At 49.6% G+C, this 27,868-nt stretch overlaps 2 protein-coding genes and 1 long non-coding RNA gene across 3 annotated transcripts in view; 2 read left to right on the forward strand and 1 right to left on the reverse strand.

The window, feature by feature from the left end:
• The window catches only part of YLPM1 (YLP motif containing 1), a 63,666-nt gene extending 45,872 nt beyond the window's left edge, over nt 1–17,794 (forward strand). Inside the window, 4 exon segments of the mRNA XM_040412366.1 lie at nt 741–792; nt 17,181–17,302; nt 17,390–17,545; nt 17,634–17,794. Of these exon segments, the coding sequence (XP_040268300.1) occupies nt 741–792; nt 17,181–17,302; nt 17,390–17,536 (321 nt within the window). The 3' untranslated portion in view covers nt 17,537–17,545; nt 17,634–17,794.
• Nucleotides 3,652–17,164, reverse strand: LOC120982297. Its single transcript, XR_005774874.1, has 4 exons — nt 16,354–17,164; nt 16,147–16,296; nt 15,317–15,909; nt 3,652–4,250 (listed from the first exon to the last, which is right to left on the reverse strand). It is a non-coding gene; the product is annotated as an uncharacterized LOC120982297 (long non-coding RNA).
• Nucleotides 17,795–22,876: 5,082 nt separating the features above from the next.
• LOC120982310 (delta-actitoxin-Amc1a-like) lies at nt 22,877–23,668 on the forward strand. The gene has a single exon (XM_040412367.1). The coding sequence runs from the start codon at nt 22,877–22,879 to the stop codon at nt 23,666–23,668; it is 792 nt and encodes a 263-aa protein (XP_040268301.1).
• Nucleotides 23,669–27,868: the final 4,200 nt, after the last annotated feature.

A 27,868-nucleotide genomic window follows, 5' to 3' on the forward strand; every position in this document is an offset into this window, starting at 1 on the left:
GCTTACACCGTCTATAGGATTAGTAATTCTGGAGCAGGTCTAGAGGCCGGGCTAAGCTTACATAGTCTATAGGATTAGTAATTCTGGAGCAGGTCTAGAGGCCGGGCTAAGCTTACACCGTCTATAGGATTAGTAATTCTAGAGCAGGTCTAGAGGTCGGGCTAAGCTTACATAGTCTATAGGATTAGTAATTCTGGAGCAGGTCTAGAGGCCGGGCTAAGCTTACACCGTCTATAGGATTAGTAATTCTGGAGCAGGTCTAGAGGCCGGGCTAAGCTTACACCGTCTATAGGATTAGTAATTCTGGAGCAGGTCTAGAGGCCGGGCTAAGCTTACACCGTCTATAGGATTAGTAATTCTAGAGCAGATCTAGAGGCCGGGCTAAGCTTACACCGTCTATAGGATTAGTAATTCTGGAGCAGGTCTAGAGGCCGGGCTAAGCTTACATTGTAAGCATGGAGATTTTGGCTTGGTGGTGAGAGTAGGGGCGGGGCTTAGCTGTAGAGGGTGGGGTTTTTGTTGTAACTTGCGCCATCCCCTGTTTTTGCACACAGACTAACAGGCGGCTCATTTATTAACGGCATCTCAGGCGCCCGGAAACAGTAGGCGCTCGCCCCTCGATATGTCGTGACGCATCCCTTTAAGCCTGCAGCAAAGGCGGCGACTTGTCCAGAGGGGCGCATGTTCCCCTTAGTTTGTTTCACTTTAACCCTTCCAACATTTTTTCTCCCATGATTTAGGGATATCTTCCGAAAAGCAAATGGGAGATGGACACCTCAGAAGCTAAACTTGGTGAGTGTGCGGCTGCCCCTCAGATGGCCAGTGCTTGCGATGACCGTGGTGACGACTGTGGCCTGAATCTGTGCGATCTCTGTATTTGGGGGATGTTACACTACCATACGGCCGGCAACGCTCCTCTGGGAAGCTGCAAGCCGCGGGCCCCCCTCTGGTGGCAAGGGGGCTCGGCGGGCCCCCCTCTGGTGGCAAGGGGGCTCGGCGGGCCCCCCTCTGGTGGCAAGGGGGCTCGGCGGGCCCCCCTCTGGTGGCAAGGGGGCTCGGCGGGCCCCCCTCTGGTGGCAAGGGGGCTCGGCGGGCCCCCCTCTGGTGGCAAGGGGGCTCGGCGGGCCCCCCAGGTTGTCAGGACTGTACCCTAATGAGTTAACCGTCTTACTGCCAAGAACATGTGTATTACGATTGCTGCAGCTAAAATAGACAGCGCCAGGTGAAAGGACAGAGATCTGCAGAACAAAAGTACTTCCTGCGTCTTACAGTCCATGTTAGAGACGCCGGGTATATAAACCTTATTAATACAGAACTGGGTGTATAAATCCTTATTGATACAGAACCTGGTGTATAAATCCTTATTGATACAGAACCTGGTGTATAAATCCTTATTGATACAGAACCGGGTGTATAAAACCTTATTAACCCCTTAGGGACGCATGACGTACCTGTACGGAATGTTTCCCAAGTCCTTAAGGACCCATGAGGTACCGGTACGTCATGGGTTTAAACCGTGATTGCGGTGGGGGTTAATTGTGACAGGATGCCCGCTGAAATCATTCAGAGGGCATCCTGTCACAGCGCCAGGGGGGGGGGGTGTCATGTGACACATTGCCGGGAGGGGGGGTGTCATGTGACACGTCAGAACTATTGGAATGCATTGTAAAGGAATATACCCCCCAAAGTTCAAGTCCCAAAGTGGGACAAAAAATAAAGTGAAAAAAAAAGTTAAAATAAACAAAAACGTCATTTTCCCCAAATAAAGTTAAAAAAAAGTATACATATTGGGTATCGCCGCGTCCGTATCGACCGGCTCGATAAACATATCACATGACCTATCCCCTCAGATGAACACCGTAAAAAATAAAAACTGTGCTAAATAAACCATTTTTTGTCACCTGACATCACAAAAAGTGTAATAGCAAGCGATCAAAAAGTCACACGCACCCCAAAATAGTGCCAATAAAACCATCATCTCATCCCGCAAAAATCATACCCTACCCAAGATAATCGCCCAAAAACTGAAAAAACTATGGCTCTCAGACTATGGAGACACTAAAACATGATTTTTCTTGCTTCAAAAATAAAATCATTGTGTAAAACTTACATAAATAAAAAAAAAAGTATACATATTAGGTATCGCCGCGTCCGTGACAACCTGCTCTATAAAATTACCACATGATTTAACCTGTCAGATGAATGTTGTAAATAACAAAAAATAAAAACGGTGCCAAAACAGCTATTTCTTGTTACCTTGCCTCACAAAAAGTGTAATATAGAGCAACCAAAAATCATATGTACCCTAAACTAGTACCAACAATACTGCCACCCTATCCCGTAGTTTCTAAAATGGGGCCACTTTTATGGAGTTTCTACTCTAGGGGTGCATCAGGGGGGCTTCAAATGGGACATGGTGCCAAAAAACCAGTCCAGCAAAATCTGCCTTCCAAAAACCATATGTCGTTCCTTTCCTTCTGCGCCCTGCCGTGTGCCCGTACAGCGGTTTACGACCACATATGGGGTGTTTCTGTAAACTACAGAATCAGGGCCATAAATAATGAGTTTGGTTTGGCTGTTAACCCTTGCTTTGTAACCGGAAAAAAATTGTTAAAATGGAAAATCTGCCAAAAAAGTGAAATTTTGAAATTGTATCTCTATTTTCCTTTAATTCTTGTGGAACACCTAAAGGGTTAACAAAGTTTGTAAAATCAGTTTTGAATACCTTGAGGGGTGTAGTTTCTAGAACGGGTGGTTTCTATTATATAAGCCTCGCAAAGTGACTTTGCTAAATTGGGTTTTTGAAAATTTCAGAAAAATTTCAAGATTTGCTTCTAAACTTCTAAGCCTTGTAACATCAGCCAAAAAATAAAATATCATTCCCAAAATGATCCAAACATGAAGTAGACATATGGGGAATGGAAAGTAATAACTATTTTTGGAGGTATTACTATGTATTATAGAAGTAGAGAAATTGAAACTTGGAAATTTGCAATTTTTTACACACTTTTGGTATTTTTTTATAAATAAAAATGAATTTTTTTACTTCATTTTACCAGTGTCATGAAGTACAATATGTGACGAAAACACAATCTCAGAACGGCCTGGATAAGTCAAAGTGTTTTAAAGTTATCACCACTTAAAGTGACACTGGTCAGATTTGTAAAAAATGGCCTGGTCCTGAAGGGGAAATAGGGATGTGTCCTTAAGGGGTTAATGCAGAACCGGGTGTATAAAACCTTATTAATACAGAACTGGGTGTATAAAACCTTTATTAATGCAGAACGGGGTGTATAAATCCTTAATACAGAACGGGGTGTATAAATCCTTAATACAGAACGGGGTGTATAAATCCTTAATACAGAACGGGGTGTATAAATCCTTAATACAGAACGGGGTGTATAAATCCTTAATACAGAACGGGGTGTATAAATCCTTAATACAGAACGGGGTGTATAAATCCTTAATACAGAACGGGGTGTATAAATCCTTAATACAGAACGGGGTGTATAAATCCTTAATACAGAACTGGGTGTATAAATCCTTAATACAGAACGGGGTGTATAAAGCCTTATTAGTACAGAACTGGGTGTATAAAACCTTAATACAGAACGGGGGTGTATAAATCCTTATTAATACAGAACAGGTGTATAAAGCCTTATTAATACAGAACCGGGTGTATAAAGCCTTATTAATACAGAACTGGGTGTATAACGCCTTATTAATACAGAACTAGGTGTATAAAGCCTTATTAATACAGAACCGGGTGTATAAAGCCTTATTAATACAGAACCGGGTGTATAAACCTTATTAATACAGAACCGGGTGTATAAAGCCTTATTAATACAGAACCGGGTGTATAAACCTTATTAATACAGAACCGGGTGTATAAACCTTATTAATACAGAACCGGGTGTATAAACCTTATTAATACAGAACCGGGTGTATAAAGCCTTATTAGTACAGAACTGGGTGTATAAAGCCTTAGTAGTACAGAACTGGGTGTATAAAGCCTTATTAGTACAGAACCGGGTGTATAAAGCCTTATTAATACAGAACCGGGTGTATAAACCTTATTAATACAGAACCGGGTGTATAAAGCCTTATTAATACAGAACCGGGTGTATAAACCTTATTAATACAGAACCGGGTGTATAAAGCCTTATTAATACAGAACCGGGTGTATAAACCTTATTAATACAGAACCGGGTGTATAAAGCCTTATTAATGCAGAACCGGGTGTATAAAACCTTATTAATGCAGAACCGGGTGTATAAAGCCTTATTAAAGAGGACCTTTCATCTGTTTAGCCCTAGTCTAATTAGGGTCTTGCCTTTATAGGGCGGCCCCCCATTTTTTTAGCCGACGGTTACTAGGCGGAGACTGGAGCGGTTCTTTTCTCCCTGGCTATGATTGGATAACTGGGGCTCTGATTGGATGCGCTCCAGGGAGAAGAGAACCGCTCCAGTCTCTGCCCATAACCAAGTCGGCTAATTAGAATAGAAGGCGCCGAAATTAACGGGGGACAACAGTGGTCTTTGAAAAAAATATAAATTCAGTGCGATGACATGAGTGGGGGCCGCCCTATAAGGTAAGACCCTAACTAGACCAGGGCTAAACAGATGAAAGGTCCTCTTTAAGGCATCTTTCACCGTATGGCTATTTTCAGTGTTTTGAGGTCTGTTTTTCACGGATCAGTTCTGTTTTTTTGTTTCCGTTGTGTTTTCGTTTAAGTTCCGTTTTTCCGTATGGCATATACAGTATACAGTAATTACATGGAACAAATTGGGCTGGGCATAACATTTTCAATAGATGGTTCCGCAAAAAACGGAACGGATACGGAAGACATACGGATGCATTTCCGTATGCATTCTGTTTTTTTTTTGCGGACCCATTGTCTTTAATGGACCACGGAACGTGATTTGCGGCCAAATATAGGACATGTTCTATCTTTGAGCGGAAACACGGAAACGGAATGCATACGGAGTACATTCCGTTTTTCTTGCAGACTCATTGAAATGAATGGTTCCGTATACGGAACGCAAAAAGCAGCACGAAAAAAAAAACTGTAGTGTGAAAGAGGCCTAATACAGAAGTGGGTGTATAAAGCCTTATTAATACAGAATACTATGTACTGAGGCTGTACAGCGCTGTATACTGCTCTACAGCCTCTCTGGGGGGTGTATTTCTCCTGTAACTGGGGCTCCTATGTCAGCCCTGCACTGAGGCTGTACAGCGCTGTATACTGCTGTACAGCCTCTCTGGGGGGTGTATTTCTCCTGTAACTGGGGCTCCTATGTCAGCCCTGCACTGAGGCTGTACAGCGCTGTATACTGCTGTACAGCCTCTATAGGGGTGCATTTCTCCTGTAACTGGGGCTCCTATGTCAGCCCTGCACTGAGGCTGTACAGCGCTGTATACTGCTGTACGGCCTCTCTGGGGGGTGTATTTCCCCTGTAACTGGGGCTCCTATGTCAGCCCTGCACTGAGGCTGTTACAGCGCTGTATACTGCTGTACGGCCTCTCTGGGGGGTGTATTTCCCCTGTAACTGGGGCTACTATGTCAGCCCTGCACTGAGGCTGTACAGCGCTGTATACTGCTGTACGGCCTCTCTGGGGGGTGCATTTGTCCTGTAACTGGGGCTCCTATGTCAGCCCTGCACTGAGGCTGTACAGCGCTGTATACTGCTGTACGGCCTCTCTGGGGGGTGTATTTCCCCTGTAACTGGGGCTCCTATGTCAGCCCTGCACTGAGGCTGTACAGCGCTGTATACTGCTGTACGGCCTCTCTGGGGGGTGTATTTCCCCTGTAACTGGGGCTCCTATGTCAGCCCTGCACTGAGGCTGTACAGCGCTGTATACTGCTGTACAGCCTCTCTAGGGGTGTATTTCCCCTGTAACTGGGGCTACTATGTCAGCCCTGCACTGAGGCTGTACAGCGCTGTATACTGCTGTACAGCCTCTATAGGGGTGCATTTGTCCTGTAACTGGGGCTCCTATGTCAGCCCTACACTGAGGCTGTACAGCGCTGTATACTGCTGTACAGCCTCTCTGGGGGGTGTATTTCTCCTGTAACTGGGGCTCCTATGTCAGCCCTGCACTGAGGCTGTACAGCGCTGTATACTGCTGTACAGCCTCTCTAGGGGTGTATTTCCCCTGTAACTGGGGCTACTATGTCAGCCCTGCACTGAGGCTGTACAGCGCTGTATACTGCTGTACAGCCTCTCTGGGGGGTGTATTTCCCCTGTAACTGGGGCTCCTATGTCAGCCCTGCACTGAGGCTGTACAGCGCTGTATACTGCTGTACAGCCTCTATAGGGGTGCATTTGTCCTGTAACTGGGGCTCCTATGTCAGCCCTGCACTGAGGCTGTACAGCGCTGTATACTGCTGTACGGCCTCTCTGGGGGGTGTATTTCCTCTGTAACTGGGGCTCCTATGTCAGCCCTGCACTGAGGCTGTACAGTGCTGTATACTGCTGTACGGCCTCTCTGGGGGGTGTATTTGTCCTGTAACTGGGGCTCCTATGTCAGCCCTGCTCTGAGGCTGTACAGCGCTGTATACTGCTGTACAGCCTCTCTGGGGGGTGTATTTCTCCTGTAACTGGGGCTCCTATGTCAGCCCTGCACTGAGGCTGTACAGCGCTGTATACTGCTGTACAGCCTCTCTGGGGGGTGTATTTGTCCTGTAACTGGGGCTCCTATGTCAGCCCTGCACTGAGGCTGTACAGCGCTGTATACTGCTGTACAGCCTCTCTGGGGGGTGTATTTCTCCTGTAACTGGGGCTCCTATGTCTGCCCTGCACTGAGGCTGTACAGCGCTGTATACTGCTGTACGGCCTCTCTGGGGGGTGTATTTGTCCTGTAACTGGGGCTCCTATGTCAGCCCTGCACTGAGGCTGAACAGCGCTGTATACTGCTGTACGGCCTCTCTGGGGGGTGTATTTCCCCTGTAACTGGGGCTCCTATGTCAGCCCTGCACTGAGGCTGTACAGCGCTGTATACTGCTGTACGGCCTCTCTGGGGGGTGTATTTCCCCTGTAACTGGGGCTCCTATGTCAGCCCTGCACTGAGGCTGTACAGCGCTGTATACTGCTGTACGGCCTCTCTGGGGGGTGTATTTCCCCTGTAACTGGGGCTCCTATGTCAGCCCTGCACTGAGGCTGTACAGCGCTGTATACTGCTGTACAGCCTCTCTGGGGGGTGTATTTCCCCTGTAACTGGGGCTCCTATGTCAGCCCTGCACTGAGGCTGTACAGCGCTGTATACTGCTGTACAGCCTCTCTGGGGGGTGTATTTCCCCTGTAACTGGGGCTACTATGTCAGCCCTGCACTGAGGCTGTACAGCGCTGTATACTGCTGTACGGCCTCTCTGGGGGGTGTATTTCTCCTGTAACTGGGGCTACTATGTCAACCCTGCACTGAGGCTGTACAGCGCTGTATACTGCTGTACAGTCTCTCTGGGGGTGTATTTCTCCTGTAACTGGGGCTACTATGTCAGCCCTGCACTGAGGCTGTACAGCGCTGTATACTGCTGTACAGCCTCTCTGGGGGGTGTATTTCTCCTGTAACTGGGGCTACTATGTCAACCCTGCACTGAGGCTGTACAGCGCTGTATACTGCTGTACAGTCTCTCTGGGGGTGTATTTCTCCTGTAACTGGGGCTACTATGTCAGCCCTGCACTGAGGCTGTACAGCGCTGTATACTGCTGTACAGCCTCTCTGGGGGGTGTATTTCCTCTGTAACTGGGGCACCTATGTCAGCCCTGCACTGAGGCTGTACAGCGCTGTATACTGCTGTACAGTCTCTCTGGGGGTGTATTTCTCCTGTAACTGGGGCTCCTATGTCAGCCCTGCACTGAGGCTGTACAGCGCTGTATACTGCTGTACGGCCTCTCTGGGGGGTGTATTTCCCCTGTAACTGGGGCTCCTATGTCAGCCCTGCACTGAGGCTGTACAGCGCTGTATACTGCTGTACAGCCTCTCTAGGGGTGTATTTGTCCTGTAACTGGGGCTCCTATGTCAGCCCTGCACTGAGGCTGTACAGCGCTGTATACTGCTGTACAGTCTCTCTGGGGGGGTGTATTTCTCCTGTAACTGGGGCTCCTATGTCAACCCTGCACTGAGGCTGTACAGCGCTGTATACTGCTGTACAGCCTCTCTGGGGGGTGTATTTGTCCTGTAACTGGGGCTCCTATGTCAGCCCTGCACTGAGGCTGTACAGCGCAGTATACTGCTGTACGGCCTCTCTGGGGGGTGTATTTCTCCTGTAACTGGGGCTCCTATGTCAGCCCTGCACTGAGGCTGTACAGCGCTGTATACTGCTGTACAGCCTCTATAGGGGTGCATTTGTCCTGTAACTGGGGCTACTATGTCAGCCCTGCTGTGAGGCTGTACAGCGCTGTATACTGCTGTACGGCCTCTCTGGGGGGTGTATTTCCCCTGTAACTGGGGCTACTATGTCTGCCCTGCACTGAGGCTGTACAGCGCTGTATACTGCTGTACAGCCTCTCTAGGGGTGCATTTGTTCTGTAACTGGGGCTACTATGTCAGCCCTGCTCTGAGGCTGTACAGCGCTGTATACTGCTGTACGGCCTCTCTGGGGGGTGTATTTCTCCTGTAACTGGGGCTCCTATGTCAGCCCTGCACTGAGGCTGTACAGCGCTGTATACTGCTGTACAGCCTCTATAGGGGTGCATTTGTCCTGTAACTGGGGCTCCTATGTCAGCCCTGCACTGAGGCTGTACAGCGCTGTATACTGCTGTACGGCCTCTCTGGGGGGTGTATTTCCCCTGTAACTGGGGCTACTATGTCTGCCCTGCACTGAGGCTGTACAGCGCTGTATACTGCTGTACAGCCTCTCTAGGGGTGCATTTGTTCTGTAACTGGGGCTACTATGTCAGCCCTGGACTGAGGCTGTACAGCTCTGTATACTGCTGTACGGCCTCTCTGGGGGGTGTATTTCTCCTGTAACTGGGGCTCCTATGTCAGCCCTGCACTGAGGCTGTACAGCGCTGTATACTGCTGTACAGCCTCTATAGGGGTGCATTTGTCCTGTAACTGGGGCTACTATGTCAGCCCTGGACTGAGGCTGTACAGCTCTGTATACTGCTGTACAGCCTCTATAGGGGTGCATTTGTCCTGTAACTGGGGCTACTATGTCAGCCCTGCTGTGAGGCTGTACAGCGCTGTATACTGCTGTACGGCCTCTCTGGGGGGTGTTTTTCTCCTGTAACTGGGGCTCCTATGTCAGCCCTGCTCTGAGGCTGTACAGCGCTGTATACTGCTGTACAGCCTCTCTGGGGGGTGTATTTCCCCTGTAACTGGGGCTCCTATGTCAGCCCTGCACTGAGGCTGTACAGCGCTGTATACTGCTGTACAGCCTCTATAGGGGTGCATTTCTCCTGTAACTGGGGCTACTATGTCAGCCCTGCACTGAGGCTGTACAGCGCTGTATACTGCTGTACAGCCTCTCTGGGGGGTGTATTTCCTCTGTAACTGGGGCTCCTATGTCAGTCCTGCACTGAGGCTGTACAGTGCTGTATACTGCTGTACAGCCTCTCTGGGGGGTGTATTTCTCCTGTAACTGGGGCTCCTATGTCAGCCCTGCACTGAGGCTGTACAGCGCTGTATACTGCTGTACAGCCTCTCTGGGGGGTGTATTTCCCCTGTAACTGGGGCTCCTATGTCAGCCCTGCACTGAGGCTGTACAGCGCTGTATACTGCTGTACAGCCTCTCTGGGGGGTGTATTTCTCCTGTAACTGGGGCTCCTATGTCAGCCCTGCACTGAGGCTGTACAGCGCTGTATACTGCTGTGCAGCCTCTCTGGGGGGTGTATTTCTCCTGTAACTGGGGCTCCTATGTCAGCCCTGCACTGAGGCTGTACAGCGCTGTATACTGCTGTACAGCCTCTCTAGGGGTGTATTTGTCCTGTAACTGGGGCTCCTATGTCAGCCCTGCACTGAGGCTGTACAGCGCTGTATACTGCTGTACGGCCTCTCTGGGGGGTGTATTTGTCCTGTAACTGGGGCTCCTATGTCAGCCCTGCTGTGAGGCTGTACAGCGCTGTATACTGCTGTACAGCCTCTCTGGGGGTGTATTTCTCCTGTAACTGGGGCACCTATGTCAGCCCTGCTGTGAGGCTGTACAGCGCTGTATACTGCTGTACAGCCTCTCTGGGGGGTGTATTTGTTCTGTAACTGGGGCTACTATGTCAGTCCTGCACTGAGGCTGTACAGCGCTGTATACTGCTGTACGGCCTCTCTAGGGGTGCATTTGTTCTGTAACTGGGGCTACTATGTCAGCCCTGCTCTGAGGCTGTACAGCGCTGTATACTGCTGTACAGCCTCTATAGGGGTGCATTTCTCCTGTAACTGGGGCTCCTATGTCTGCCCTGCACTGAGGCTGTACAGCGCTGTATACTGCTGTACAGCCTCTCTGGGGGGTGTATTTCTCCTGTAACTGGGGCTCCTATGTCAGCCCTGCACTGAGGCTGTACAGCGCTGTATACTGCTGTACAGCCTCTCTGGGGGTGTATTTCTCCTGTAACTGGGGCTCCTATGTCAGCCCTGCTCTGAGGCTGTACAGCGCTGTATACTGCTGTACAGCCTCTCTGGGGGGTGTATTTCCCCTGTAACTGGGGCTCCTATGTCAGCCCTGCACTGAGGCTGTACAGCGCTGTATACTGCTGTACGGCCTCTCTGGGGGGTGTATTTCTCCTGTAACTGGGGCTCCTATGTCAGCCCTGCACTGAGGCTGTACAGCGCTGTATACTGCTGTACAGCCTCTCTGGGGGGTGTATTTGTCCTGTAACTGGGGCTACTATGTCAGCCCTGCTCTGAGGCTGTACAGCGCTGTATACTGCTGTACGGCCTCTCTGGGGGGTGTATTTCTCCTGTAACTGGGGCTACTATGTCAGCCCTGCACTGAGGCTGTACAGCGCTGTATACTGCTGTACAACCTCTATAGGGGTGTATTTCCCCTGTAACTGGGGCTACTATGTCAGCCCTGCTGTGAGGCTGTACAGCGCTGTATACTGCTGTACAGCCTCTATAGGGGTGCATTTGTCCTGTAACTGGGGCTCCTATGTCAGCCCTGCACTGAGGCTGTACAGCGCTGTATACTGCTGTACGGCCTCTCTGGGGGGTGCATTTGTCCTGTAACTGGGGCTCCTATGTCAGCCCTGCACTGAGGCTGTACAGCGCTGTATACTGCTGTACAACCTCTATAGGGGTGTATTTCCCCTGTAACTGGGGCTACTATGTCAGCCCTGCACTGAGGCTGTACAGCGCTGTATACTGCTGTACAACCTCTATAGGGGTGCATTTGTCCTGTAACTGGGGCTCCTATGTCAGCCCTGCACTGAGGCTGTACAGCGCTGTATACTGCTGTGCAGCCTCTCTGGGGGGTGTATTTGTCCTGTAACTGGGGCTCCTATGTCAGCCCTGCACTGAGGCTGTACAGCGCTGTATACTGCTGTGCAGCCTCTCTGGGGGGTGTATTTCCCCTGTAACTGGGGCTCCTATGTCAGCCCTGCACTGAGGCTGTACAGCGCTGTATACTGCTGTACGGCCTCTCTGGGGGGTGTATTTCCCCTGTAACTGGGGCTCCTATGTCAGCCCTGCACTGAGGCTGTACAGCGCTGTATACTGCTGTACGGCCTCTCTGGGGGGTGTATTTCTCCTGTAACTGGGGCTCCTATGTCAGCCCTGCACTGAGGCTGTACAGCGCTGTATACTGCTGTACGGCCTCTCTGGGGGGTGTATTTCTCCTGTAACTGGGGCTCCTATGTCAGCCCTGGACTGAGGCTGTACAGTGCTGTATACTGCTGTACGGCCTCTCTGGGGGGGGGTGTATTTCTCCTGTAACTGGGGCTCCTATGTCAGCCCTGCACTGAGGCTGTACAGCGCTGTATACTGCTGTACAGCCTCTCTGGGGGGTGTATTTCTCCTGTAACTGGGGCTCCTATGTCAGCCCTGCACTGAGGCTGTACAGCGCTGTATACTGCTGTACAACCTCTCTGGGGGGTGTATTTCCCCTGTAACTGGGGCTCCTATGTCAGCCCTGCACTGAGGCTGTACAGCGCTGTATACTGCTGTACGGCCTCTCTGGGGGGTGTATTTCCCCTGTAACTGGGGCTCCTATGTCAGCCCTGCACTGAGGCTGTACAGCGCTGTATACTGCTGTACAGCCTCTCTGGGGGGTGTATTTCCCCTGTAACTGGGGCTCCTATGTCAGCCCTGCACTGAGGCTGTACAGCGCTGTATACTGCTGTACAGCCTCTATAGGGGTGCATTTGTCCTGTAACTGGGGCTCCTATGTCAGCCCTACACTGAGGCTGTACAGCGCTGTATACTGCTGTACAGCCTCTATAGGGGTGCATTTGTCCTGTAACTGGGGCTCCTATGTCAGCCCTGCACTGAGGCTGTACAGCGCTGTATACTGCTGTACAGCCTCTCTGGGGGGTGTATTTCTCCTGTAACTGGGGCTCCTATGTCAGCCCTGCACTGAGGCTGTACAGCGCTGTATACTGCTGTACAGCCTCTCTAGGGGTGTATTTCCCCTGTAACTGGGGCTCCTATGTCAGCCCTGCACTGAGGCTGTACAGCGCTGTATACTGCTGTACGGCCTCTCTGGGGGGTGTATTTCTCCTGTAACTGGGGCTCCTATGTCAGCCCTGCACTGAGGCTGTACAGCGCTGTATACTGCTGTACGGCCTCTCTGGGGGGTGTATTTCTCCTGTAACTGGGGCTACTATGTCAGCCCTGCACTGAGGCTGTACAGCGCTGTATACTGCTGTACGGCCTCTCTGGGGGGTGTATTTCTCCTGTAACTGGGGCTCCTATGTCAGCCCTGCACTGAGGCTGTACAGCGCTGTATACTGCTGTACGGCCTCTCTGGGGGGTGTATTTCTCCTGTAACTGGGGCTCCTATGTCAGCCCTGCACTGAGGCTGTACAGCGCTGTATACTGCTGTACGGCCTCTCTGGGGGGTGTATTTCTCCTGTAACTGGGGCTCCTATGTCAGCCCTGCACTGAGGCTGTACAGCGCTGTATACTGCTGTACAACCTCTCTGGGGGGTGTATTTCTCCTGTAACTGGGGCTCCTATGTCAGCCCTGCACTGAGGTTGTACAGCGCTGTATACTGCTGTACAGCCTCTATAGGGGTGCATTTGTCCTGTAACTGGGGCTCCTATGTCAGCCCTGCACTGAGGCTGTACAGCGCTGTATACTGCTGTACGGCCTCTCTGGGGGGTGTTTTTCTCCTGTAACTGGGGCTCCTATGTCAGCCCTGCACTGAGGCCCTCAGTGAAAAAAATGAGCCCCTACATAAGGAAATCTCTCAACAAATAGAAAATATATAGCTCTCAGAACATGGAGACATTAAAACATCTTTTTTTTTTTTGTTTCAAAAATGCTATTATGTTAAAGTGAAATAAAAAAAAGTATACATATTAGGTATCGCCACATCCGTACAAACCAACTTTATAATATCACATGACCTAACCCCTCAGGTGAACACCATAAACGAGAAAAACGGTGCCAAAAAAAAACATTTTTTGTCACCTAACATCACATAAAGTGCAACACCAGGCGATCAAAAAGGCGTATCCCCTCCCCCCCCCCCCCCAAAAAAATAGTAGCAATCAAACAGTCAACTCATCCTGTAAAAAATGAGATCCTACCTAAAACAATCACCCAAAAAATTAAAAAGCTATAGCTCTGTCTATGGAGACACAAACATCATTTTTTTGGGTTTCAAAAATACTATTATTGTGAGTATACATATTAGGTGTCGCCGCGTCCGTAACGATCTGCTCTATAAAAGTGTCACATCACCTAACCCCTCAGGTGAACGCTGTAAAAATAAATAAAAACTGTGCTGTAACAACCAGTTTTTGGGTCACCTTGCCCCATAAAGTGAAATCATGATCAAAAAATCATATGTACCAAAAATGGTACCAATAAAAACGTCAAATTTCCCTGCAAAAAAAAGAGCCCCTGCACCAAACGATCGGCAGAGAAATAAAAAAAATATGGCGTTCTGAAAATGGAGACACAAAAACATAATTATTATTTTTTTTTTAATTGCTATCTTATGTAAAACTCAAACAAAGAAAGTAGACATATTTGATATAATTGCGTCCGTAACTACTTGGTCTATAAAAATAGCACCTGATCTACCCTGTCAGATGAATGTTGTAAAAAATAAAAACGGCCAAAACCTTGACTCACAAAAATTATAATATAGAGCAATAAAAAATGTTATGTACCCGAGAATAGTACCAATAAAACTGGCCCCTTATCCCCTAGTTTCCAAAATGGGGTCACTTTTTGGGAGTTTCTACTGTAAGGTGCATCAGGGGGGGGGCTTCAAATGGGACATGATGTCTACAAACCAGTTCAGCTAAATCTGCCTTCCAAAAACCATACGGCGCTCCTTTTCTTCTGCGCCCTACTGTGTGCCCGTACAGCAGTTTACGGCCACATGTGGGGTGTTTCTGTAAACCGCAGAATCGGGGTAATAAATATTGTTTTGTTTGGCTGTTAACCCTTGATGTGTTAAAGAAAAAAATGGATTAAAATGGAAAATCTTCCAAAAACTGAAATTTAGAAATTTCATCTCCATTTTCCGTTTATTCTTGTGGAACATCTAAAGGGTTAACAAAGTTTGTAAAATCAGTTTTGAGTAACTTGAGGGGTGTAGTTTATAGAATGGGGTCATTTATGGGGGTATCCACTATGTAAGCCCCACAAAGTGACTTCAGACCTGAACTGGTCCTTAAAAGTGGGTTTTGGAAATTTTCTTAAAAATTTTAAGAATTGCTTCTAAACTTCTAAGCCTTCTAACGTCCTAAAAAAAATATATAGCATTCCCAAAATGATCCAAACATGAAGCAGACATATGGGGAATGTTGAGTAATGTTTTATGAGGTATCACTTTCTGTTTTAAAAGCAGAGAAATGGAAATTTTGAAAATTGCTAATTTTTCCTGATTTTTGGTAAATCTTTGATTATTTTATAAACGTGAAATATATATCGACTCAAATTTACCACTGTCATGAAGTGCAATGTGTCACGAAAAAACTGTCTCGGAATGGTTAGATAAGTAAGTGTTACAAAGTTATTACCACCTAACGTGGCGCACGTCAGATTTTCAAACTTAGGCCTGGTCCGGAAGGGGGATATGGCCCAGATGTGAAGTGGTTAATAAATAACCGGGTGTATTAAACCTTATTACAGAACGGGGTGTATAAAACCTTAATACAGAACGGGGTGTATAAAACCTTTATTATTACAGAACCGGGTGTGTAAAACCTTATTAATACAGAACGGGGTGTATAAAGCCTTATTAATACAGAACGTGGTGTATAAAACCTTAATACAGAACGGGGTGTATAAAACCTTGATACAGAACGGGGTGTATAAAACCTTAATAATACAGAACGGGGTGTATAAAGCCTTATTGATACAGAACGGGGTGTATAAAGCCTTATTGATACAGAACGGGGTGTATAAAGCCTTATTGATACAGAACGGGGTGTATAAAGCCTTATTGATACAGAACGGGGTGTATAAAGCCTTATTGGTACAGAACGGGGTGTATAAAACCTTATTGGTACAGAACGGGGTGTATAAAACCTTATTGGTACAGAACGGGGTGTATAAAGCCTTATTGGTACAGAAGGGGGTGTATAAAGCCTTATTGGTACAGAACGGGGGTGTATAAAACCTTATTGGTACAGAACGGGGTGTATAAAGCCTTATTGGTACAGAACGGGGTGTATAAAGCCTTATTGGTACAGAACGGGGTGTATAAAGCCTTATTGGTACAGAACGGGTGTATAAAGCCTTATTGGTACAGAACGGGTGTATAAAGCCTTATTGGTACAGAACGGGGTGTATAAAGCCTTATTGGTACAGAAGGGGGTGTATAAAACCTTATTGGTACAGAAGGGGGTGTATAAAACCTTATTGGTACAGAAGGGGGTGTATAAAGCCTTATTGGTACAGAACGGGGTGTATAAAACCTTATTGGTACAGAACGGGGTGTATAAAGCCTTATTGGTACAGAACGGGGTGTATAAAACCTTATTGGTACAGAACGCGGTGTATAAAACCTTGATACAGAACGGGGTGTATAAAACCTTAATAATACAGAACGGGGTGTATAAAGCCTTATTGATACAGAACGGGGTGTATAAAGCCTTATTGATACAGAACGGGGTGTATAAAGCCTTATTGATACAGAACGGGGTGTATAAAGCCTTATTGGTACAGAACGGGGTGTATAAAACCTTATTGGTACAGAACGCGGTGTATAAAACCTTGATACAGAACGGGGTGTATAAAACCTTAATAATACAGAACGGGGTGTATAAAGCCTTATTGATACAGAACGGGGTGTATAAAGCCTTATTGATACAGAACGGGGTGTATAAAGCCTTATTGATACAGAACGGGGTGTATAAAGCCTTATTGGTACAGAACGGGGTGTATAAAACCTTATTGGTACAGAACGGGGTGTATAAAACCTTATTGGTACAGAACGCGGTGTATAAAACCTTATTGGTACAGAAGGGGGTGTATAAAGCCTTATTGGTATAGAAGCGGGTGTATAAAGCCTTATTGGTACAGAAGCGGGTGTATAAAACCTTATTGGTACAGAAGCGGGTGTATAAAGCCTTATTGGTACAGAAGCGGGTGTATATATTGTTGTGCTCTCCTTCTTTTACAGCGATGTATGTGGTACATTGGGGGCCACGCTCTCTACTGGGGAGCGGTGAGCGCCCTATACAGGTGAGCTGGGATGTTACTTGTACGGTGAGACCACAAGAGCTGACAGTCTGAATACTGTGACGGGCCAGGCCCTCATCATGTTGCAGTTTTCAGATGCTGCTCGTGATGCCGGCAGGACTCCGCGGTCAGGCTGGACCGCCCACACTATGGCGGGTTTACACAGGGCAGTTGTCAGGAATGAACACTCGTTCTTAAAGGTGGCGCCAATCACCCGGCGGGCGCACACACCTCAGGCATGTTACTGCTGCCCAGTTAGAATGTATGAGGACGAGTGTCGGCTGTACCTCCACAGCGTATTCCAGCCTTGAGTGAGCGGGGGGCAGTGCGTGGTGCCACCATTTCCGGGCGCAGTGCGTTTGAATAATCCTGTCTGTCTTCTCAGATAAACTAGACGGCTTAAAGACGAGGAAGCGCGACTGGGGGTCAATGGCCGGCTGCATGGAAGATTACCTGCAACTTCCAGATGACTACGACTCCCGGGAGTCTGCGCCTGGGAAGAAACGGGTAAAGCAGAGGGGCGAGAATCTGTCGTTTTACAGCTCTGACCTGTGCACTTCCTGGCATTGATCTCATCCTTCCTTCTCCCAACAGGTGAGGTGGGCAGATCTGGAGGAGAAGAAGGATGCCGACAGGAAGAGGGCCATTGGCTTCATTGTTGGCCAGACAGACTGGGAGAAGATCACCGATAAAAGTGGGCACCTGGCGGAGCGAGCTCTGAACCGCACCAAGTATATTTAATGACTCCCGGTGAGTGGGCCTGAGCTCCGTCGCTCTGACATGGCGCTCCGTCTGCTTCTATCTTGATGTAGATACTAAAAGGGTTCTCTTCCTGTAGATGAGAAGATTTCTCGGCTGATTGCGGTGCCCGTGGCCCCCGTAGTCCTTCAGTTGTGGTCTGTGCTCGTGGTCTTTTATATTGTGTTTTACTTTCCTGTTCTCAGTGTGAAATAAATGAGCTTTGGACTGAGACTCTTTAGCATCGCCCCTTTGTCTGATTGCTGCGCTCGCTTTTCTACAGCCGACATTTGGAAGGATAGTCTTTTCAGCTGTGCATGGCAAACTACAGAGACCTCCGAGGACACAGATGTGCGGAGCGCCGACGGAGACGGTCTGGGATTTTCTCTGCGATCGGTGTTTCCTCTCATTTCTTTTTCCGTATCTCGTCTGTCGTGGCGCAGGCCTCAGTTCATTCACCCAGTGATGGAGAAGCCTGGAACGCCCTGAAGGCACTAGTGGTGTCCAGGTCATTACTATGGGAATGTGCTCTTTGTGCACTCTTCACTGGGGGAATGGCCGTTGTGTGGACGGCGTGAGCGTTCCATCAGACGGGTGGTAAATCCTCGTACAATAAACCTGCAGTGTTTTCTTAGTGATGTCTGAAGTCAGCGGAGGAACGCGTCTTCTGTTCTGACCTGGCTGGCAGACTATCCGCATATGTGCAGAATGATTCACCGCTGGAGAGATGGACAGTGTGGACAGACCAGAAAGTCCCGTCGCTGGAGTAGAAGCAGACCTCTTGGAACATCCGGATCGCCTCCTCTGATTTGGCCCCTTTAGTTGTGTGTGTGGCCATGAACTGGAAATAAATGGTGATGTGGGAAACCTGCATGGTGTCCGTTATTATAACAATATTATTCTTACAGTAGCTCTAAAAGGCTCTCCTTGGGCAGAGCACCAGGACGGGTGCGGCGGGAGCATGGATCAGCACAGTGTGGCAGAACACCAGGACGGGTGCGGTGGGAGCATGAATCGTCAGTGTGGCAGAACACCAGGACGGGTGCAGCGGGAGCATGGATCGGCACAGTGTAACAGAGCACCAGGACGGGTGCGGCGGGAGCATGGATCGGCACAGTGTAACAGAGCACCAGGACGGGTGCAGCGGGAGCATGGATCAGCACAGTGTAACACAGCACCAGGACGGGTGCAGCGGGAGCATGGATCGGCACAGTGTAACAGAGCACCAGGACGGGTGCGGCGGGAGCATGGATCGGCACAGTGTAACAGAGCACCAGGACGGGTGCGGCGGGAGCATGGATCAGCACAATGTGGCAGAACACCAGGACGGGTGCGGTGGGAGCATGGATCGTCAGTGTGGCAGAACACCAGGACGGGTGCAGCGGGAGCATGGATCGGCACAGTGTAACAGAGCACCAGGACGGGTGCGGCGGGAGCATGGATCGGCACAGTGTAACAGAGCACCAGGACGGGTGCAGCGGGAGCATGGATCAGCACAGTGTAACACAGCACCAGGACGGGTGCAGCGGGAGCATGGATCGGCACAGTGTAACAGAGCACCAGGACGGGTGCGGCGGGAGCATGGATCGGCACAGTGTAACAGAGCACCAGGACGGGTGCAGCGGGAGCATGGATCGGCACAGTGTAACAGAGCACCAGGACGGGTGCGGCGGGAGCATGGATCGGCACAGTGTAACAGAGCACCAGGACGGGTGCAGCGGGAGCATGGATCAGCACAGTGTGGCAGAACACCAGGACGGGTGCGGTGGGAGCATGGATCGTCAGTGTGGCAGAACACCAGGACGGGTGCAGCGGGAGCATGGATCAGCACAGTGTAGCAGAACACCAGGACGGGTGCAGCGGGAGCATGGATCGGCACAGTGTAACAGAACACCAGGACGGGTGCGGCGGGAGCATGGATCGGCACAGTGTAACAGAGCACCAGGACGGGTGCAGCGGGAGCATGGATCAGCACAGTGTAGCAGAGCACCAGGACGGGTGCAGCGGGAGCATGGATCGGCACAGTGTAACAGAACACCAGGACGGGTGCAGCGGGAGCATGGATCAGCACAGTGTGACAGAGCACCAGGACGGGTGCAGCGGGAGCATGGATCGGCACAGTGTGGCAGAACACCAGGACGGGTGCGGCGGGAGCATGGATCGGCACAGTGTAACAGAGCACCAGGACGGGTGCGGCGGGAGCATGGATCGGCACAGTGTAACAGAGCACCAGGACGGGTGCAGCGGGAGCATGGATCGGCACAGTGTAACAGAACACCAGGACGGGTGCAGCGGGAGCATGGATCGGCACAGTGTAACAGAGCACCAGGACGGGTGCAGCGGGAGCATGGATCAGCACAGTGTGGCAGAACACCAGGACGGGTGCAGCGGGAGCATGGATCGTCAGTGTGGCAGAACTCCAGGACGGGTGCAGCGGGAGCATGGATCAGCACAGTGTAGCAGAACACCAGGACGGGTGCAGCGGGAGCATGGATCGGCACAGTGTAACAGAGCACCAGGACGGGTGCGGCGGGAGCATGGATCGGCACAGTGTAACAGAGCACCAGGACGGGTGCAGCGGGAGCATGGATCAGCACAGTGTAACAGAGCACCAGGACGGATGCGGTGGGAGCATGGATCGTCAGTGTGGCAGAACACCAGGACGGGTGCAGCGGGAGCATGGATCGGCACAGTGTAACAGAGCACCAGGACGGGTGCGGCGGGAGCATGGATCGGCACAGTGTAACAGAGCACCAGGACGGGTGCAGCGGGAGCATGGATCAGCACAGTGTAGCAGAACACCAGGGCGGGAGCATGGATCAGCACAGTGTAACAGAGCACCAGGACTGGTGCGGCGGGAGCATGGATCGTCAGTGTGGCAGAGCACCAGGATGGGTGCAGCGGGAGCATGGATCGTCAGTGTGGCAGAGCACCAGGATGGGTGCAGCGGGAGCATGGATCAGCACAGTGTGGCAGAACACCAGGACGGGTGCAGCGGGAGCATGGATCGGCAGTGTGGCAGAGCACCAGGACGGGTGCAGCGGGAGCATGGATCGGCACAGTGTAACAGAGCACCAGGACTGGTGCGGCGGGAGCATGGATCGTCAGTGTGGCAGAGCACCAGGAAGGGTGCGGCGGGAGCATGGATCGTCAGTGTGGCAGAGCACCAGGAAGGGTGCGGCGGGAGCATGGATCGGCACAGTGTGGCAGAGCACCAGGACGGGTGCGGCGGGAGCATGGATCGGCAGTGTGGCAGAGCACCAGGACGGGTGCAGCGGGAGCATGGATCGGCACAGTGTAACAGAGCACCAGGACTGGTGCGGCGGGAGCATGGATCGGCATAGTGTGGCAGAGCACCAGGACGGGTGCAGCGGGAGCATGGATCGGCACAGTGTAACAGAGCACCAGGACTGGTGCGGCGGGAGCATGGATCGGCATAGTGTGGCAGAGCACCAGGACGGGTGCAGCGGGAGCATGGATCGGCACAGTGTAACAGAGCACCAGGACGGGTGCAGCGGGAGCATGGATCGGCAGTGTGGCAGAGCACCAGGACGGGTGCAGCGGGAGCATGGATCGGCACAGTGTAACAGAGCACCAGGACGGGTGCAGCGGGAGCATGGATCAGCACAGTGTAACAGAGCACCAGGACGGGTGCAGCGGGAGCATGGATCGGCAGTGTGGCAGAGCACCAGGACGGGTGCAGCGGGAGCATGGATCGGCACAGTGTAACAGAACACCAGGACGGGTGCGGCGGGAGCATGGATCGGCACAGTGTAGCAGAGCACCAGGACGGGTGCAGCGGGAGCATGGATCAGCACAGTGTAACAGAGCACCAGGACGGGTGCGGTGGGAGCATGGATCGTCAGTGTGGCAGAGCACCAGGACGGGTGCAGCGGGAGCATGGATCAGCACAGTGTGGCAGAACACCAGGACGGGTGCGGCGGGAGCATGGATCAGCACAGTGTGGCAGAACACCAGGACGGGTGCGGCGGGAGCATGGATCAGCACAGTGTGGCAGAGCACCAGGACGGGTGCGGCGGGAGCATGGATCGGCACAGTGTGGCAGAACACCAGGACGGGTGCGGCGGGAGCATGGATCGTCAGTGTGGCAGAACACCAGGACGGGTGCGGCGGGAGCATGGATCAGCACAGTGTGGCAGAACACCAGGACGGGTGCGGCGGGAGCATGGATCAGCACAGTGTGGCAGAACACCAGGACGGGTGCGGCGGGAGCATGGATCAGCACAGTGTGGCAGAGCACCAGGACGGGTGCGGCGGGAGCATGGATCGGCACAGTGTGGCAGAACACCAGGACGGGTGCGGCGGGAGCATGGATCGTCAGTGTGGCAGAACACCAGGACGGGTGCGGCGGGAGCATGGATCAGCACAGTGTGGCAGAACACCAGGACGGGTGCGGCGGGAGCATGGATCAGCACAGTGTGGCAGAACACCAGGACGGGTGCGGCGGGAGCATGGATCAGCACAGTGTGGCAGAGCACCAGGACGGGTGCGGCGGGAGCATGGATCAGCACAGTGTGGCAGAACACCAGGACGGGTGCGGCGGGAGCATGGATCAGCACAGTGTGGCAGAACACCAGGACGGGTGCGGCGGGAGCATGGATCAGCACAGTGTGGCAGAACACCAGGACGGGTGCGGCGGGAGCATGGATCAGCACAGTGTGGCAGAACACCAGGACGGGTGCGGCGGGAGCATGGATCGTCAGTGTGGCAGAACTCCAGGACGGGTGCGGCGGGAGCATGGATCAGCACAGTGTGGCAGAACACCAGGATTAGTTATCTAGCGGACATAGTACAGTCGAATAAAGACATCCATTGTGTTCAACCAAGAGATGGAGGGGAGTGGGGAAGCAGAATTCTATACATTTACATAAGTTTTAGGGCTGATTCACACGACCATGATCTGTCGGCCACGTCTTCTCATCTGATTGTGGCTCCCCTGACCCTGACTGTATGATAGTTCCTATCTGATGTGAGCACAATACCAGATCAATGATCACATACGAACTATCATAAACCACTATGATGTCAGTTCACATCACGGGAGCAGCAGTCCGGGAGATGTGGCCGACAGACAGGCACTGTTTCCATGGCCATTCATAATCCCTAAAGCTTGTCTAAACCATTTTAAAGCCATGAAGTGTTCCTCCTCTGGCCAGCTCTTGAGGTGAGCACCAACTGCACAGATCCACGGCTCTTACAGTAAAGAACCAGCTCCTGAGGTGATCACTGCCCAGATTGACAGCTTACAATAAAGAACCGGCTCCTGACTAAGCTCCACAGAGTCACAGCTCTTACAGTAAAGAACGGAACCCTGCAGTGACCATGCCGCAGATTCACAGCTCTTACAGTAAAGAACCAGGTCCTGAGGTGACTGTGCCGCAGAGTCACAGCTCTTACAGTAAAGAACCGGCTCCTGAGGTGACTGTGCCGCAGAGTCACAGCTCTTACAGTAAAGAACCGGCTCCTGAGGTGACTGTGCCGCAGAGTCACAGCTCTTACAGTAAAGAACCGGCTCCTGAGGTGACTGTGCCGCAGAGTCACAGCTCTTACAGTAAAGAACCGGCTCCTGAGGTGACTGTGCCGCAGAGTCACAGCTCTTACAGTAAAGAACCGGCTCCTGAGGTGACTGTGCCGCAGAGTCACAGCTCTTACAGTAAAGAACCGGCTCCTGAGGTGACTGTGCCGCAGAGTCACAGCTCTTACAGTAAAGAACCGGCTCCTGAGGTGACTGTGCCGCAGAGTCACAGCTCTTACAGTAAAGAACCGGCTCCTGAGGTGACTGTGCCGCAGAGTCACAGCTCTTACAGTAAAGAACCGGCTCCTGAGGTGACTGTGCCGCAGAGTCACAGCTCTTACAGTAAAGAACCGGCTCCTGAGGTGACTGTGCCGCAGAGTCACAGCTCTTACAGTAAAGAACCAGGTCCTGAGGTGACTGTGCCGCAGATTCTGGCCTCTGAAGTGTTGCTGCTGGATCCAGCTCTTTTGCCCATTGTATTCGGAGGACATGTAATGTGTAGCTGCCCATTGCACATGACGGTGGTGGTTGCTCCTCAGCGCGGGTGCAGTATATGGGGAAATCAGAGTGTGCGTTCTTACTTTGAAAAATCCCCTTAAAGTTTTTTGATTCTTCAGCTAAAATTTGTGAGGACGTTGGTAATATCCACATGGAGAAGGCGGTATCTGAGCCCGCCTTGCGTGCAGGGGACATTCGGTCTCCTAACTGGTATCTGCTAGGTGTGGGTCCGCCACCCGGGACCCCTGTCCATCAGCTGTTTGAGAAGGCACTGCCATGGCTTTCTCCGTGCTCACGAGCATAGCTCCGTACATACTGTAGTGGATGAGCCCGGTATCGCGCTCAGCCCTATTCACTTCTATGCGGCTGAGCTGCTCCTAGGTCAAGTGACTGATTAATGTGATGGCACCGGCCTAAGCGAAGCTGAGAGTAGACCACGGCGCTACTTCTCAATCAGAGGGGTCGGACCGATCAGATATTGATGACCAGAGGATGGGTCATCCAGTATAAAATTCCTTAAAAGTCAATCTGCAGCTGGGACACTGCTCTCTACTGGATCACCCCTGGTGGTCTGCTGCTGATCTGATGCCATCTTGAAATTCTCCCCCCCCCCCCTTCCTCGCCCAACGCACCCACGCTTTCATTCACTGTGCTGCCCGTCCCATCATGTCTCAGCATCCCATGGCAGCTTGAACCATTACCTGCCAGGAGGACGCCGGTTATCCTCTTTGTAATATCCTCCACTTCTGTGGGAGTTCTGAGAACAGCCAAGCAAGTATGCATGCTGGGAGTTGTGGTTTCTCCATTGTGCCAGGGTAGTCACTTTCCCGGGCACAACCTCTGTGATGGAGTCCATGCGGGTTTATTGAACATGAGGCCTTGATCTCCATAGACCCGTGTAGCCTCGTCCAGATTCTCAATGTCATGTGCTAGGAAGGATATAACAATCCTGCTGTTATCATATAGCTGACCTTCCCTGCAGTCATCTCATTATCAGAACCGGTGGGATCACAACGAGACATATAGCATAGAAGATGACCACAGCTGATTGGCTACTGTAAAGCATGTCGCCAAATACTGTTAGCTGCAGCTCATGCAAGATGGTCGCCCCCATAATCATGGCGAGCAGAAGGTACAAGTGAGACGTTCACGCTAAGCCTGATCCCTGCACTCCAGATAAACGTAGAAGACGGCGCTGGAAGGAGAAGCCCCCGTTACCAGTGAATGAACCCACCAGAAAATCCCCCATGTTACCTTATGGGGCTGGAACTTCTGTCCCTGCGTTGTGTTCCACAGTGTGAATGATGTCTTGTGGATTTCCTGTAGAGAATCTCTGTCCAATTCACTGGGAAATTCATTCTGCAGCAGAAAAATCTGCAACTAAATCCTGTCGGGGATATAAAGCAAATGCTTTATATAAAAGAAAGGATCAAAGGAAATATTTCAAAGGGAATTGATCCTAGAGGTGGACATATAAAACGCCTAAAAAAAATAGTTTTTAATTTAATTATGTTGTGCAATCAGTAAATCATGGTACAGGCTTCTATGCAAGAATATAAAATATTTATTATACAATAACTTAAGATACAATCAAAGCTTAATCAGTAGAAAAAACTTAAAACAATAATATGCAGTACCCAAAATTCACCACTAATATGGCTCAAACAGAACACCAGCGTTCCATATCACTTCTTAAATATAAAGATGTAATACAAGCCGTCTCGACCACAATTATGAGCTATAAAACTCTATAATGATAAGGACAGATACAAACCCTTGCTCTGCTCAAACGGTGACTAATCTCAGATATCGGGTAGTATTGCTACAGAAATGATCAAGCCTGATACAGACTATGGAATTGAAATATTCCAATCGGAGATTCTCTCTTGATATCAATATTGCCTCCTACTTAGTAATATGCATCTTTACTGAATAGTGATAATATTGATGTAGTACATCTAACATTACACATCCGCAATAAAGCGGGGATTTTCCGAAGTATCAAGCTAATTAATTCAATCAATACCACATATAATAAAGTTTTATACGTTACTCAAGAGTGCAAATGATATGCAGAGTCTAAGGGAAGTCAGCTCTAAGGTCCGTTCTGATCATTGGGATTTTCTCTTGGGGTGTGCTTCCTTTCTTTTTCTCTGTGTCTTCTGTTGTTCCCTCGTGTGTGTGGTTTATGATCGCAAACTTATCAGTTAGACCCAATCATTGTCGGATAGGCATGTACATATTATAATGACTTTGATGTCACCCAGAATGCATTTCAGCTGTTGGTGCAATGTTACCTATTCATACCTAGGTGGCACTATGGCATAAGCTACTAGCATCATCACTATTAAGGGTTAACAGTCCAGATCTGATTTCTCATACTTTCTATACACATAATATATAGAATCCTAAGGGATTATTTTTGACACCTAAACTCAGACTTTGTGGTGCCATTTAGACTTTTCCCATACTCTCAAATTTAGGTACCAATAAGAATATAATGGACCTTGTACTCTCACAGAGATTCGTCTCCTCTGTTACTCCAACAGTTGATTGATTGTTAGTTAAAATAACACTTACTAACAAAATTTTATACTGAAAATATTTCTCACCATGCTTTAGGAGTGTATGCGTTCCTAATGAGAAATATATAAGATAACAGATGTATTGACGTCCTTCATAATATTCAACAATACAAAGCAATATCTGTCCTATTGATTATCTTATACTAAAACTTAATGTTCATTATATGTATACATACATTACAGATTTTCTGCTTCATCAATAGACATTAAACCATAGGGGTAATTAGTACCAGATGCCTCGATCCTTATCACAGTCATAAATTTGTAAGGAGACAAGAATGACTCTTCTCAGACTGGTACATCTACAGAAAAATTATATGAACTGTGTCCTTTCCATGAACCTCTTTCGGCCTACTTTAAAGGGGTTCTGCAGTAGATCATCAGCATCTGATCGGCAGTGGTCCGACACCCGGGACCCCCGCCAATCAGCTGTTTGAGAATGCCCCGCGGCCTTCTCACTGTGTACCACAGGCCCAGTGACGTTACGACTAGTATCAATGGCCTGGGTTGTGCTAAGCTACATTCAAGAGAAGCTTAGCCGCGCCCATGTTAGTTGATACTAGTCGTGACGTCACTGGGCCTGCGGTACACAGTGAGAAGGCCGCGGCGCTGCTGGAGCGCCGCTGCCTTCTCAGACAGCTGATTGGCCGATCAGATGCTGATGATCTATCCAGAGGATAGATCATCAGTTAAAACAAACTGTAGAACCCCTTTAAAATACATACACGATGGTGAATATAACACATGGCCTATTATATATCAAATCCACTATAATTAGGATATTTTTATATAAATGTTATATACCTATGAAAAGGCACAACAAATTCCCCTTCATTACAATCTAATCCATTGAAATAAAATTGGATTATATTGGAATGTCGAAAGGGCTTTTCATACGGGTTCCTTTTATGAATATACGTTTTTGTTTAAATAATTCTTTACTCTCATGAAGATTTATTGAGTGGGTCAATATCTTTGAATGTAAGTTGGTGGTGATGATAGTGTCCTCCACAACGGAATATAAGTCCGATAGATGTTGCTTCTGATTTTCCATCTCTGCATGAATAGTCATCAGATTGCTTTTTAGCGAACAGATCTCAAGTTCCAATGTCTTAATAGAGATTGAATTAGCAGCTGATACACCAGTGGCAACGACGGCGCCTACAACGTCAAAGATTACAGCAGCTGCAATCGCAGAAATGAACCACTTTGGTCGATGACTCATGGAAAACTGTTCTTTGGTCAGGGTCTTTCTTGTCTGTTCCAGGATTTCTGCAATCCTTTCTTGGAAATAACTGACATGTATTTGATACCACATCTTTATCTTTGGAGACTGAATCTTGGAAACGTTGAACTGTCTTTCAACAGAGATGCGTGGATCCAAACTGACCGATCTTCTGGGATAGAATCTTCTTCGTTAAGATGAATCCCGTGGTATTCTGCAGCATGATCCCACATGAATGGCCTGGTACAGCGATCGGTTCAGCGTGGAACTCCTTCCCCAAGATTAGGACGATGTAGATAACAGCAACAATCCTTGATGCCATCTTGCGCCTATAATATATCGTATGACAAATATAAGCAGGGAGGTGACACACGCGGTGGGCGCGCTACTATGTGCTCATTTTAAGAGACAGAGCAGGTATCTGGCTTTGTTTTTTGCTTATATCCTTTTTAATTGCTGAGTGACACTCGGTTCGAGTTCTCTGTCGCATG

The sequence above is a fragment of the Bufo bufo genome, chromosome 11, assembly GCF_905171765.1.
Source record: "Bufo bufo chromosome 11, aBufBuf1.1, whole genome shotgun sequence".
Classification (NCBI taxonomy): domain Eukaryota; kingdom Metazoa; phylum Chordata; class Amphibia; order Anura; family Bufonidae; genus Bufo; species Bufo bufo.

Excerpts from the sequence above, each read along its gene's own strand:
- LOC120982310 (XM_040412367.1), top strand. The coding sequence starts at position 22,877 with ATGCCGCAGATTCACAGCTCTTACAGTAAAGAACCAGGTCCTGAGGTG.